The sequence below is a fragment of the Idiotropiscis lumnitzeri genome, chromosome 4 (assembly GCF_059441095.1).
Source record: "Idiotropiscis lumnitzeri isolate Australia: NSW breed Sydney's pygmy pipehorse chromosome 4, RoL_Ilum_1.0, whole genome shotgun sequence".
NCBI classification, from domain to species: Eukaryota; Metazoa; Chordata; class Actinopteri; order Syngnathiformes; family Syngnathidae; genus Idiotropiscis; species Idiotropiscis lumnitzeri.
The window spans coordinates 5,854,499-5,869,991 of NC_142394.1; the positions used below are offsets into that span (position 1 = coordinate 5,854,499).

Here is a 15,493-nt window from a genome sequence, read left to right on the forward strand (position 1 = left end):
GACCCGGAGAGATGTGGCGTGTAATCATAACAACATTGATAGGGACGCGTTTAAACGTCTGCACAGCGGCAGACGTTACACATCTATTCAGCATGCGCTGTGTCAACAAGCTCACTGTCATCCCGCAGAAAGTCTTCATTAGGAATATGTGCACGCAATGACATACGCACAGTGCTACCGAGAGTCCTTTCTTTAATCGTGTCTTTGTCTTTTTGAATGGTGTCCCTTTGCCTCTTTTTACAAGCTTAAGTTATAGAGACAGAAGTTTCAGCCAAAAGAAAACAGAAGTGCCAAGTTCCCGAAGACAGGGAGTGGTGGCTGCTTCCTGTCTCATTTTATTTATTTCACTTAAAAAAGCAACTACAGTCATGTGAAGTCTCAAATGTTGCAATCTTTAAACTTGATTTTCTCACCCATTTGTGAGGGAAAATTATTTTTCCTGGTCACCTTATCTTCTCAATAGAGTTTTCAACAACTTGCTTTGCACATTTGCACTCAAGATGAAAACAGATTTTCTTTAGCCGTGTTAACAATTTTGTAGATTTTTATATAAATCGGTCAGTGATGCTATAATCGTTCACTCCAATGACTTGCGTGCAGCCATTCAAAGATCAGCTCCCACTCAGCGACAGTGTCAATGTGAGTGTTAATAATTGTCTGTCTCTCTGTGCCCTGTGGGTGACCGGCGACCAGTCCAGGGTGTACGATGTTTAGAGTATTTTATAGCTGTGAAAATGGTAAGAAATATGATGACTAATTGACTAAGACGTAAGCTGCTATCACCTTTCCAAGAAAAGCAATAGTTTCGAACTTCAACTGAGAGCTGCGCCTCAACTTATTGTGTACACATCAGCAGACATCATTAGGATCAAATGTCTAAATAGACAGATTGTTAAAAACTGATTTGGCCATACTGGTAGGTATTTTATTTTTGAGACAAGTTACTGATTTGGTTGTATATTACTGCATCGGAATAAGATAAATTAACAGGTCTCACCGTTTTTAGTTTTTTGTTATGAAGGTGCGTCACGGCCTTACTGAAAAGAAAGAAATTTCTACGGTACAACAAGAATAAACTCGTGACTTTATAAGAACAAAGTTGCATTTTTGGGGGGAGAAAGTGTTATTTGTCATAGTTCTGCAGTTCAGGGTTGCAATCTCGACCACCTGAATGGAGTCGGCATGATCACTCCTGGTCCTAAGGCTTACTCTCACATTAAAAAATTGTCTACACGTGCCTTGCGACCAGTCGCAAGGTGATCCCCGCGTCTCGCCCAAAGTCAGTTGGAATAGGCTCTAGCTCACCCGCTTCACCGCTATAACAATTGATGACAAGTCGTCTCGGGCTGTGAGCTGTCGAGACGTGAAGAGATTGAGAATATGCACATCAAACAATAAAAAAGTCAGGCCCCAGCTTCACTTCTGAAAAAGGAGTAACGTGCCAACATGTTTTTTTGTTTTTTTTATTGATGCTGCTGTGTTGTTGTGGGGCAGACAAGAGAGAGGAAAAAAGCTGATGACAAGACACTTTCATGTTACTTATCGTGATGTTCTATCAGAAGCATCTAGATGTGCCAGACAGAGTACCACCAGGTCCCGTAGCTTGAAGCCGAACTTCATCTGTTTCATCATATCTCGCCGCCTTTGCTCCTCAGAGGAGATGAGAGCTTGGTGGTCCGCACTGTTGTACCACGCTCTGAACGACAGATAAGTGGTGCTGGATCCAATGGGGGGCATCTGTGTTTGGTTTTAAAAAAAAAAAACATGCACACACACACAGGAGAAGAAGAAGAAGAGAGAGTAAATCTCTGATAAACTACACACACACACAGTCTCACGCAACACTTCTCAAGAGGAGATAGAGCACACATCACTCAAATGTTCTGACGCTTCAAAGACGAAACGTCAGGATGGAGGCAACATGGATGAAGAGGACAGCGATTAGACAAGAAGAGGTGAAAACTTGCAAACACCAAATGTTTTTCAGGGGACATATACTTGCTTGCGTGACTTTTCTTTGTATACGCCAGCTGCTTCCCACATTCCAAAAACACGAGTGTTTGGTTTATTAAGAACGCCGTGTGAAAGATTGTTTATATGTGCCACGTAATTAGTTGGCGAACAGTTCAGGTTGTACTCAGCATCTCGCCCTAAATCATACCTTACATAAAATACTTCTCGAAACAAAAGTAACATAACTCATTGAATTACATTTATGATGTGCAAACCTGAAACTTTTTGGGGGGAAAAATGATAGAATACTCAAAATAACTTTTTCTTCTATTTTATTTTATCAGTCACTTGACACAAGTAACTATTTCCATCCATCCATTATCTGGACTGCTTCTTCTCACAAGGGTCGCATGCGTGCTGGAGTTTATCCCAGATGTCTTTGGGTAGTAGGCAGGGTACACCTCAAACTGTTTGCCAGCCAATCGCATGGCACACAAAGACGAACAACGATCCGCTTTCACACCAAGGGACAATTTAAAGGATCCAATTAACCTGCCATGCATGTTATTGGAATGTGAGAGGAAACCGGAGTACCCGGAGAGGACATCCAAACTCCACACAGGAAGGCCAGAGGCGGAATCGATTTGCTCTACCCATTCTTTTAGAAAGTTGTTTGATATTACAAGTCCGCCATATCATGCGATTCACTTCTTTCTGCTTCTACTGTGCTAAAAAGTTTATGGTAACAGGGTTGCGTGCATGTAATGGAACACATGTTCCATGAATAATAATTCTTGTTTCAAATCTTATGTTTATTAATGCAACTGTTCCCAGTGCTGCAATAGATAGCAATGAAATAAATAATACCAATAGAAAAAAAAGAAGAAATACAATTGAATTGTTTAAGCAGCACGGTGGCCAAATGGTTTGAACGTCCACCTCACAGTTCAAAGATTCAGATTTCAGGGTTTGACTCCGGCTCCTCTCTTAAATAAAATTGTTTAATTTGAGATTCAATTTGCTCATAAGGGAATTGTGACAAGAGAAAATGGCATTTTAAGGGGTACCCCAGACTTATTTGGTCATTTTATTTATTTATTTTTATTTGGTCCTCAGGACAAGTGAATGTATGTTTTAGTATTTTGTATGTGGATTATTTCAAATAAATGTTCTTCAATTCTGGCATGGCACATATATGTGCTTTGGTCAATGTTATAGCAATCCCGGAAAGATATGACTCACACATCCCATCACTCTGTAAATGATATAATACTTAGCCTACTACCCGTGGGTGAGCCGGTGCCTACACCAGCTGACTTTAGGTAACATTTCAAAAATGTGCATGTTAGGTCAACAAACCGAACATGCAAGATTTTGGAATGTTGGAGGAAGCCGGTATTTCCAAAAAAACTCACAGCTTGAACATGCAAATGCCACATTGGAACGCCCCAGCCCAGATTTGAACTCACAACCTCAGAACTGCAAAGCAAATGTGCCAACCCCCTTGCTGCCTCATCCAGACTCCCTGAATATTTTCATTGCACTTAATCTCTCGTGTTGCGACTTGGCTGGCAAACCTGTTCGTGGCATAATATGGATGCATCATCCCAGGCAAGCAGCACTACCTGATCAACTTGTGCGGGCAGCAGGTGAGTGCAGAGGAGAAATTGAAAACAGGTGAACATGATTGTGTGTCTCCTTCTTTTATGAGCTGTACATCATGCCTTTGTTGAGACACAATGTGAAGCACATAACAAACACGACGTCAGCAGTTGAATCAAAGTTAATGAGATTTAACTTCTTGGGGGCCAAGCGAGGCGACGCACTGTAATCAATCAACATTACTAGCTGGACACAACTGTTTATGTCTGGTCCTCCCAGCTCAATAAATGTTGAAGGCATTTGGCAGTGACAGGATGTAATTTCCTCTTTTACCGTAGCTCCTTTTCAGCGCTTGTTCCTGCGTGGATGCAGGTGTTGCAGTGGGAAACCCAAGCTAGCCAAGACTCAGCTCATCTGCAGCAGTGATGACAGGTGGCCGTTTTTGACACAGCAATAAAAAAAAAAAAAAGTGCATCTATTTTTCCATGCTTGCAATGCCTGCGCTCGAATTCCACAAATAGCTTCAATTGCAGGCTTGTCATTCTTTGCTTAGTCTTCTCGAGCATGCGGTGGTATATTTGGGAGCATTGCACACAAACGTACCTGTCATCTTTGATCATATCATGTCCCTCTGCACTGTTAAATATAGTGCTGTTGTAATGCGAGCCACACAAAGAGCAAAAAAAAATAATAATAATTTTAATGAGACTAATTTTAGACGAGGTGTGAGCTGCGTTATTCAAAAAGCGCATGTCTGAAGACGCTGCCGTTACCGCACTCACGGTGGAATTCTTCCATGGCAGAGATAAGGACAGACTGCTCTATTTGTCAGGGCATGGGGCCCCTTAAGGCCCTGGAGAATCTGATGGCCGCACTCTCTTTTTTCTTGTGCACTCTGACATTTTCTCAGCAGTATGAGGTTACATGTGAGGAAAGGGACATCGACATCTCTAAGCCTCCTTTTTCTGCAAACACGCTCTTGTTTCTGGTGACATCCGGGCAGACGTTCCCAGAAGGCTGCCGTCGAAATTAAGTTGCTTCTAAATGAGAACGGACACAAGTTGGTATTTTTAGATGACCTGTGAATCACTCACTATTTTTATCAGCCGCCTCTGTTTGGTCTACTGACCTGTGGCCCGTAGGTTCGGACTGAATTTTGGAGGAGGGCAAAGTGCACAAAGTGTGCTCAAGTACATGCCTTGGATTGCAAACGTTTCAGGGTGAGTGCTCGCAACCTGCAGTGGCTGCAGGCTAGCAGGGTCACAGCCCACCCATTGGGGGAGGGTGGGCAGGGTCACAGAGGCTGAGGAGGAAGTACTTTCCCAAAATGAACAGCTCCAGAACCTAAACACTCTCTCACGCCACAGGGACAACGGAGAAGATTTTGCTCAAGCCAAAGGGACACAAATTTCAAACGAATCATCATAATTCCTTAAAAGGTAGCGCTAATCAATGAAGGTAATTATCAGACTTGTTCAAAGCCAATAGCGACACTCCCTCCAGAGGAAAACGTTATAGGCAACCATTGTTCATCATCCTCAGCAAGAATGAAATACCGAAGGCGAAAGACAAAGCATTGGACCAACGTGATAGAAGTCCCTGATAGTGAAAAGCACTGATGCATGAGTCAAAAGCGCCTTATGTCAAATATCATTGTCCAAGTAAGTCTTGTCTCATTTGATTGCCTCCCCGTTTGGCTCAGGTTACTTCCTGTCTACGCTGTGTGTGCGACAGTCAAGTTCTTGGGCTTGAATCGGACTTGCAGTTGTTGTTCTTTAGAAAAGTAGAGAGACGTGGGATGCTCGGATACACGTTTATCATTCACAATCATCGCATCAATATTTTTACACAATTTTAGTGTGTGCCAACAAGGGCGCCAACCTACCATTTTCTTTCCACTATCAAAATGGCATTGGTGGACTTTTTTACTTTGTGTTACGCGCCAAAATGTAATTTTTGATCATGTTTCAGAAATGTAAACACTTGTGTCGATTGAAAAAAAAAAAAGAGTCCCACAGTCACCGATGCAGCCGTTTGTTAAACGGAACAAACATTCAAGCAACCAATACGAAATGAAGAGACTCGCATGCAGCTACCGTAAGCAACACGTTCTGAGCAGTGATGGGAAATTTAGATGATGGAAGGAGCCACAATTTTTCACCAACGCTGCTGGGGGCCGCATAGGACCAGGCAAAAAACACAAATGTCATTTTAAATAAGTCCACGTTTAATATCTGTCCTTTCATTGAATCAATGTACCCTATATTTCATGCTAAAATTAATATAAAAAAAAGAATGAAACACATTCAGGGGAACAGACTTTTTCTGTGAACATAAAAAAAAAACTGACAATATGTGATACATATTCATGTTGATTTGGATGATATTTCATCATCATCGTTTAGTTCATTTATTCCAGGCCATTAATTACCTCCCCCAGGGAATAATGTGGATTGCTTTGATTATTCCGTGTTTGTTATTTTTTTTAATCCTTAGTTGATTAAAAAAAGAATCCCCCCCACCCCCAACCAGCTTCATCCCTCTGCCTCCGCCCTGTCAACCAAACCAACAGCCCAACTAGATTGGGATACTTTGGGCTTGGCAGATGTCCGCACAGTCAAGTAGTGGAATTTTTGAACAAGTTGGGTTCTTATCTGCAGGAAAACAGAAGTGCTATGATGACCAAGTTGCCTTTTAGGATTGAATACTGAGATACCAAAGCTTATTTAAGGGACATGTTTACGCTCATGCGCAATATATGTACAATTTTGTCAAGAATGGGATGGAACATAACTCCAGTTATTATTTTACTGATTTCCCGATTTTATTAATATTGTTATGGGCAGCATGGGATACCAGTGTTTAGAACGTCAGCCTCACATTCAAGAGGTTCTGAGTTTGAATTTTGGCTCACCCCCCCTCCCCATATCCCCAAATATGATAAGTAGGTTTTCTCCAGCATTCCAAAAATATGCATATAGAATTGTCCTTTGATGTCAATGTGGGTGTGAACGGTTGTTTGTCAACCTGCATGCTGGTGACCAATCTAGAGTGGACATCACCTCTCACCCTAAGTGGAGACTTGGTATATAGAAAATGAATGGGTTGATATTTGTTGTTGTCGATTTATTTCATGCTTCCTGTTTTTGTTCACATTCCAGCTGTGGGCATCGGAAATGTGCTGGAAGATTTGTTCACAGCTTGTTTGTTAAAGGAGGCACATGAGCACAGCTTCAGACTCAAATCTGACAAAGAGACAAATAAATATTCATCTTCAAGCATGCACAACACAAGTAAACATGGTACTGTGTGAAGCTATATTGCACAGTACTGTAGTCAAAGTGCGCTCCTTACGTATTTAGTTTGTAGTTAATGTTCCGGAGGTTTAAAGGGATGGGGGGGGGGCATTTATAGCTGTAAATCAGCAGTATTTTGAACAATATTACGTTCTACTTGCTACATCCTTCAGATGTGCCACTTCATTCCGTTGTACTTTAAGGGAAGATAGAGAATATTGACAGCTCACTGAAGCAAAAGTAAGATTGGTCCCTGCTTTAGAACACAGGTACTTTAAGTATTGAGTTGCAAATGTCAAATTGGTTTTGTCCTGCAATTGGTCTGAATTTTTTAAATTGTATATTTATCATTTTAAAAGGATTAAAAAAAAAAATCACAGGGCAAGCAAACCCCGTTGAGGTTTGGGGACTGCGTCATAAAAAAATGATCTTGTGTGAAATTTTTGACCAATCTTCAAAAGTGTAAAAACACAAGCAAGTAACAGGAAGAAAATTCAAACCCTACACAAGAAGGGCTCAAGCCGCAATTTGAATTTGAGCCTCCTGACCGTGAGGCAGACATGCTAAGAACATGTTCCACCTTCTGCCTACGTGCACTCTAGGTTAATCACTGCTTAAAACAAAAACAATCAAGCATCCCTTGTGGAAAAGAAAAACTTAACGGATCCCAAAGTGTCAAAGGTTTCTCACACACTATGAACGTTTTGAATGACTCATGTTGTGTCCCTTTCCTTTTTTGTTTGAAACTGAACGTATGACACATTGATAACGCCACGATCATGCCTTAATTTCATCCATCACTGGATTCGAAATTGATCCCAAACGAGAGTCACACATAGTGATCATTCCAGATTTGTGCTGGGCCTCCCAGAGGAGACGCGTCCCTCTGGCAACTCCTCAGGTCTGCTGTTGAGGAGTTGGCTCGGGGCTAAGATGTCTGCAGCGGCCCTTCTCCCGACTTCTCTCTGGCCCGTTACTGACGGCCTGGAAGCATGTCCAGCTGTCCCATCATTCTGTCAGCGCCGCTGTCTCCCTCAGCCTCTGATTAAAAATGGCAAAGGGGCCGCCGGGAAAAGTGGCTCGCCCCTTCTCTCAGGACTTATGTCAAAAATGCTTCAGTCTGCAGGTAATTTGCTACAGTCTGGGATCCTTTCACTAGTTACTTCAAAGTAGCCTGGCAAAGAGAGAGAAATGAAAGGGAGGAAAAATGATATTTAGCTATGCCGATTGACAGATCTACATTCTTGAGCATTGACACGCTATCTGAGTGTGGTCCTCCTCTGCCGGTGCGCTGATGCTAGCTGAGTCTGCGGCAGATCTTAAATCTGATCTTTTTGCCCGTGGACTCTTGTTCCAAAATGGGGACGGAATAAAACAAAATGAGTGCACTGCAAATGAATGTGTAGTCGTGCCTGCTTAAATAGAGAACAGATAAAACCATTAAGAGCTCATTTCATTGCTCATTTTGACAAATGCAATTGTAATATGGCAGACGGAAAGGCTATGATATCAATCTTTAAATATTTACTAGCAATCGTAAAAAAAAAAAATTTCTAAGACAAAAGTATTTGACTGCAGTCTGTGCAGCTGATCAGGTAAAGTACTTAAGTCAAAAAACATTCTGGAAATTGTACACTTTTTTTTTCAAATGGCAAAAAAGTGAGGTCTGTCTTCTGTGTAATATAATCCTCTGCTTTTGGACAAGCTTCAAACTGTTTGAGAGCTGTGGAATGAGAAAGCGAAACCCCACCAGAACATTTTGTATCATTCAATGTAAATGGAATCGCTGTTGTAATAAAAGCAACTTTTTTATATAATTTAGCTTACTGATATGTTTCATTCATTTGGTTGATTTTTCATTGATTGTGAAGTACTTGGTGCACTGTGGAGTAGTATTTTCATTACAGTGCTTGGGTCATATCAACAGACGTAGCAAAAGAAAACTGACATTTAAATATGGAGGTTGCAATTTTGTGTATAACAGAAACGTCAAAAACAAAAAGACTTGTACAACATAATACAATACAAATACAGATAACCGAACTAGAGTCCATATTTGTACTTTGTTACTTCCCACCACTGCATATTTGTCTTTCTATATGTCCACTGCACAAGCTGATGAAATTCACACATCTTCAGCATGCACCACCTCATCTCAAGTTTTCTCTCAATCAGGAATGCAGAAGCACATTCACGGCAAACAAAACGGCGATTAGAGGCGGTAACAGGATCAGCTCTAATCAGTGTGTCAGGAGAAAATGCCAGGGAGTTTTTCCACCATTGTCAGGTCACTCCAAAGCGTGATCTTTTCCCCCTTTTCCCTATTAATTATGTGTGCCGTGCCATGGAAAGCATCCTTCACAGTGTGGGCAGCCTTCTCCGCTTTCATACGCTCAAAACGTGATGAGGCGCAGTGGAGAGTCAGGCTGCTCAATGATGTGCATGCCCTCTCATTTGGCTGACAAAGAACAATGGCCGCCTCATAACTAATGGGACTCACACAGAGGAGCTTCTTCGGAGTAAAGGCTTGGGGGGGTTGAGTAACCATTATCCAATGTACATGTTCTATCATGTGATTAATTCTCCTTTTCCCCAGACAGACTCTCTAGTCCAGTGATGAAACGATTTCAAGTTTTTACTAGAAACCTGATCATCGTCATCAGATAAGCGTGTTAGGAGCATTTAAATTGTGGTGGGAATTTAAAGGACTGAAGAAACATGATCCTCTGACAATACATAGACAGTTTAGCTAAAGTGAACATTTTTATTTTGCAAAACATGCGTTTGTTAGGTTCACTGAAGAATAAATGTTCATAGTTGGGAATGTTTGTTTGTTTATTTTTGCAATGTAATTATCTGGCGATCAGTCCAAGGTGTAGCCTGCCACTGACCCAAAGTCAGCAAGGTTGGCCTGCAGCTCACCCACAAACCGGAGTGAGGTAAAGTCCTGTAGAAGATGGATGGATGGTTTTAAGGATGAGAAGCCAATGAAGGTTGGAACCCGACGCCTCAATATGCAACTGAAGTGGGTCAGTGCTGTCCTCTGCTGGCCAGCAATGAGATATCTTTCATCAGGTTTTCGGTCAAGTTATTCATCACACATTATAGGTGCCTCAGAATACACTCCTCGTCCATCCATCCATTTTCTGTACAATTTCGTCACGAGGGTTCCAATAGCACCAATAATAATTTCAATAGTTGCATGGTATTACGTACTACTACTACATATAATAATAATAATAATAATAATAATAATAATAATAATAACCATCTTCACATGATCATAATAATCATAAGAATAAATTAGATGTCAATTACAAGAAAATAAAGTACTGTGCTGTACCAATAGCACAAGACTGTAATCATAATTCAATTATTATTATTTGGGTCATTTGAGAAAATCAATTTACAATAGAAGTATTTTTAACAGTTATAAATAAGAGGAACATTGTCAGGGGGTGAATCTTCGAGATATTACGATGTAACGTTTTGAACATGATTTTGAGAACCTGCCTGACAAAATAAAGTTGGAGAAATTACGTTCCTCAAAAAGCTGCAGCAGTATGCATTGATCGCAATTCAACGACATCTAACAAATTCAGTAATTGACATCTATCAGTCTGGGAGGTTGCAAAAGTCATTCCAAATTAGGACCACAAACAGTGGTGAGTCTCATACGCCTCGGTAGTGAGTTGGAGTTGGAATAGCAGTACGTGACATCATCACATTGCACATCTTTTTTTTTCTCATCAATTTCATGTCAGTTAATTATTCGCAGAGCATTTGGTTAGTTAAATTTAGCATAGGTTGTCATAGTATAGAAATGATTTTGTTTGTAGTTTCTCACTGCTGCTGTCAATCACTGCCAGACCACGCCCAACCCTCGCCCCCTCACACGCCAGATGATCCTGCAGGCGACACCGCCTTTGAGTGCCATTTTCAAATAATTGCCGTGGAGCAAGAGTCTGGTAGGAGGAAAGAGTACCCCTTTGAATGGGAAGTCAACCCCCAAAAATATTTTTGTAATAAAACATTCTATGTGCCTTCACTAGTCTCCTGATTATTATTACGGTTGTGGAATATAAATTATGCAGCAGAATACACCTGTTTTGAGCAATCTTGGGGTTGTCACTTTCTGTCGACTGAAAATGACATAACAGTTGTTCATGACTAATCACGACTCACCTGTTTTCTGAAGTTGAACCATGATGGTTGTTAGCTGAGCCCTGAGCAAATGTGATGTCATTTTCAGTCGACTGCAGGTGGCAAAATGGCCGCCCGCTGAGATGAGCGAAAAGGAGTAGATTTTACTGCTTAACTATTATTCCACAAACGCAATGTTAATCAACTTTTATCATCATATTGATCAACTTTTATAATCAACAATGAACTAGTGGGGCTGCTTAGAACGTATTCGTGTTCTGAATTTTTTGGGGTTGACTTATCCTTTAAGGAATAAATCTAAATAAACGTATATATATATATATATATATATATATATATATATATATATATATATATATATATATATATATATATATATATATATATATATAAACGTATATATATATATATATATATATATATATATATATATATATATATATATATAAACGTATATATATATATATATATATACATATATATATATATATATATATATATATTTATATATATATATATATATATATATATATATATATATATATATATATATATATATATACATATATATATATATATATATGTATATTTATATATATATATATATATATATATATATATGTATATTTATATATATATATATATATATATATATATATATATATATATATATATATATATATATATAAACGTATATATATATATATATATACATATATATATATATATATATATATTTATATATATATATATATATATATATATATATATATATATACATATATATATATATATATATATATATATATTATTTTATTGTTCACGTGGGTTACACTTGTTTGTTGATCTTAAATATTAAAGTGGTAAACAATGCAAAAAGAGAAACAGGTGAGATATATTGGAATATATTTGTGTTACGCCATTTGGCAAATGCAACACCATAAATTATAATGGTTGTGAGAGAGTTTTTGAGGTGATTATAAAGATTTTTGAATGGTTTTGGTGTTTTCATAGTTTGCACGAGAGTTCTTTTAGTTTTGTTTTGTTTTTGCTGCTGCCAGTGAGAGTTTTCTTATTGGTTTTGTGCTGTTGTTATTTTTTTTTTAGTGGTTGTGAGAGGTTTGTGTCTATGTATATGTGTATGTAGGGGTGCGTTGGCGTGTGTTTGCGTGGGTGTGTGGCGGGGGCGGGTGTGTGTGTGTGTGTGTGTGTGTGTGTAACAGAGAGAGAGAGCCTTTTTTTTTCTTTTAAAAATTAGTGACACCCAAAAAATATTTTATTGTATTCTGTTTGTTTTTGTCATAAGGCTGTGGAGTTTTTTTGGTTTTTTTTTTTTCAGTGTAAGCAATTTGTTAATGAGAGTTTTGGTCCAGTGTATGCGTGTTTTGGGAGGGGGGATTCTTTTTTTAGTGTGAGTGTTTTTTTTTTACCTGTGAGGAGTAAATATTATATCTGGCCAGTACAACACCAAGAATTTTTATTTTTTGTTGTTGGGTGTGAGAAAGTTTTTTGGAGGGTGTGTGAACGCCAGATGGGGTTTTTTTGGTGAGTGTTTATGTTTTGTTTTTATTTTGTTTTGGGGTTTTTTTGTTTTGTTTTTGTTTTTTTTGTTTTTGTGTGGTCGAGGTTTTTTGGGCCTGTGAGGGAAATGTAATTTTTGGCCTACACCGTTTAGTGTCCTTTTCAAAACGATTGTAATATTATTGTCAAAGTTGTTTTGCAATGTCATCAAAATAAATTTAAATATTGTACCCATTCGTTTAGATGTTTCAAATAAATTAACTACCTTGGACAAGACAAGACAAAAAAAACGTTTTATTTACAAGGGAATTCCAAAATAGTTGCCTTTTCATCGTGTATTTACACTGTCCATTGCAGACATGCTGAGGCTCCAGTCACCCACCGCTAGAGGGCAGCACACTTCAGAACCAAGGTCTCCACGTGAGCGCGGATGACTTTTGTGACTGTGAGGGGGGAGGAGGAGACCTCACGGAGGTGACCGAGGGGTAGTGGAAGACCGTGGGGCCTGCCTGCTGGGCCAACGTGGGCGACAAGGAAGTCACGTGGGTCGGAAGAGCGTGGAGGGAGTGCGGAAGCGTGGAAAAAGAGGTGTTGGCCGACGGAGGTGACACGCTTGGGGGGAAGGAGAAGTGACGGGCGAACGAAGGGAAAGGAGGAGAGGAGGAAGCAAATGTGGAGAACCAGGGGGATGTGGGAGGGGAGTGGAGCGGAGTGGAGGAAGCATGAGGCTGAGGCGGAGAATGCGCGAGGAGCAGGCCGTTGTGGGAGTCTTGACTCTCGTATGTGCAAATGCCCTCCGCTGACGCCGCATCCGTCAGTCTGGTGAGGGAGTTTAACGATGGCGCTTGTTCGGCCCGTCGCTTCTCAGCGTGGTGCTTCAACCCCTCCATCAAGCCGTCTCGCTGCAACGCCGGCATCTTGTGCACGTAGTTGGCCATTTGCCACACACACTGCCGAAAACCTGCACCCTCAACCGTATAGCGAGAAGGGCCACTCGGATGGACACTTACCACACCATTGAGGTCATCTGGTGGATACAAAGCGAGTGGGTCCCTCATTAAGTGTTAAGTTGCAATGGTTGGCATGAACATGACTAGATCAGTGATTCCCAACCAGCGTGACACGGTAAATTATTATCTTCACAGTGACAAACAGTGACAGAACAATTAAATACTCTTCCACTAGAGGGCAGCAGGTACGCTCTATGATTAACCCGAGTATCAACTTCTTGTCTCCACCTCAATTTTTCTTGTTGGTGTCCTATTAGAATTTTCAAATTTAAAGTATGTTCCTCCACTACATTGAGGTTGGGAATCACTGGTCTAGAGGATAAAGCACATTGTGTGACTAACCATTGCTCATTTTCTTGCCATCTGTCCACTTGTGAAGATATTCCACAGTCAAGTCCAAAATTTCTGCTTTCTCAATTTTGGGATTCTGCAAGCGCTGTTGGTGACAACGTTTTCAATCAATTCCTACCAATAAAATCTTGTCGGCCTTTTTTGTTGTTGTTGGTGGTGGTGGGTTTTTTGTTTTGTTTGTTTTTTTACCATAATGATAACTCACCGGATCAGCTGTACTAGTCAACAACAAGCGTCTGAGCTCTGCAAGGCTTTTGTTTATCCGATCTCTTCTCTTCTTTTCCACGGCCGGTTTGAGAATCTATAAGTATCGACACATCATGAGTAGATGGCGGAAGTTGTGGCTTTACGAAATGACCGTCCAAGAAATGTAACACAAAGCGAGATTAATGAGTTACAATTTATGTATGAAAATCGCTCTATAAATAAAGTTTTGGATTTAAGGGTTGACCTGCCTGGGGCATAAGCAAACTAAGAAACATCTTGGGAATCCTCCTAAAAAGCGTCAGGATGTTTAAACACTGTTTTCCAAAATGAAAGCGTTGACTCAAACATAAAAATCCTATATACTATACCTGTGTCAGTAGTAGTCAAGCAGAGGTGACTTGAGGTGATGGGAGCTATTTGTGGTTGTGAATAGCTTATCATTAGAATTGTAATGACATAGTGCTGGTGTAATACATTATAAAGCTTATTTAAGATGGAAACACTGTTGCCGTGTTTGATTTTCATCCACGTGGTAAAAGAAAATCTATGATTGACTTAAAATGACACAATTTCACTTCACTGTTTATGCTTACAATATCAGGACGAAATTATCCAAAAGTCAAAATGTGTATTTTCCCCTTCACTTACATAGCAGCCCAATGTTATAGCCGCTTTCTGCTTAATCGCATTCAAAGCTGTATTTTAGCAAATGGTAACATGTAAGTCTCACCCTTTTTCTACTCTTGTTATCCTCCTCGGGCGTTTTTGCAAAGTTCCTGGTCATGTTGGTCCCAAAGTGAAAGCTGGTGCAGTGAAGAACATCGCGATGATGGCGTGAGGGGGACTAAAATAGGCTCCCACGAGTCGCCTCTGATTGGCTGACAGGTGTCCGTGACCACACCTTCGTACTCATTGGCTTTATTGAGAATCACAAAAATAAAAACGACACTTTCTAAATAGAGATCGGGAAAGCTGAACTAATGTCTCAAAACAATGAAAGCTATGTAAGCTAATAATAATGTTAACAATTGAATGTCTTATTTTAAATGTGTCGCATTTATAAACGTTGATTAAAATAAATTAAATGTATAAAGGCATATTACTTTTTTTAATCGTTGCATAGAGATGTGGCCTATTTCATTTTTGTTATCTGGGAAAAAAATGTAAAAAACGAAAAATTGTTTGCATTGTTTTGCAGACAATTACATTACGATTTAAATCGCGCGTAGTGTTCACCCTCACATGCCCCCAAAGGAGTGCGAGGCTGGGAACGGGCTTTCCCTCTCGTGGGAACAGAAATGAAGTGAGAAACTGCTCAGCTTTTTATGATGTGTGAGACCTCAGTACTTTGCATTTAGTGATGAACACGACCAAACGAGTAGGACGTAC

At 39.8% G+C, this 15,493-nt stretch overlaps 1 protein-coding gene across 1 annotated transcript; it reads right to left on the reverse strand.

The window, feature by feature from the left end:
* Nucleotides 1–12,937: 12,937 nt before the first annotated feature.
* Nucleotides 12,938–14,901, reverse strand: LOC148337921 (hairy/enhancer-of-split related with YRPW motif protein 1-like). The gene is made up of 4 exons (XM_088294831.1): nucleotides 14,835–14,901; nucleotides 14,103–14,198; nucleotides 13,889–13,982; nucleotides 12,938–13,563 (listed from the first exon to the last, which is right to left on the reverse strand). Exons 1-4 carry the CDS (start codon nucleotides 14,886–14,888, stop codon nucleotides 12,938–12,940), a joined length of 870 nt encoding a protein of 289 aa, XP_088150957.1. The 5' UTR covers nucleotides 14,889–14,901.
* Between the last annotated feature and the right edge of the window lie 592 nt (nucleotides 14,902–15,493).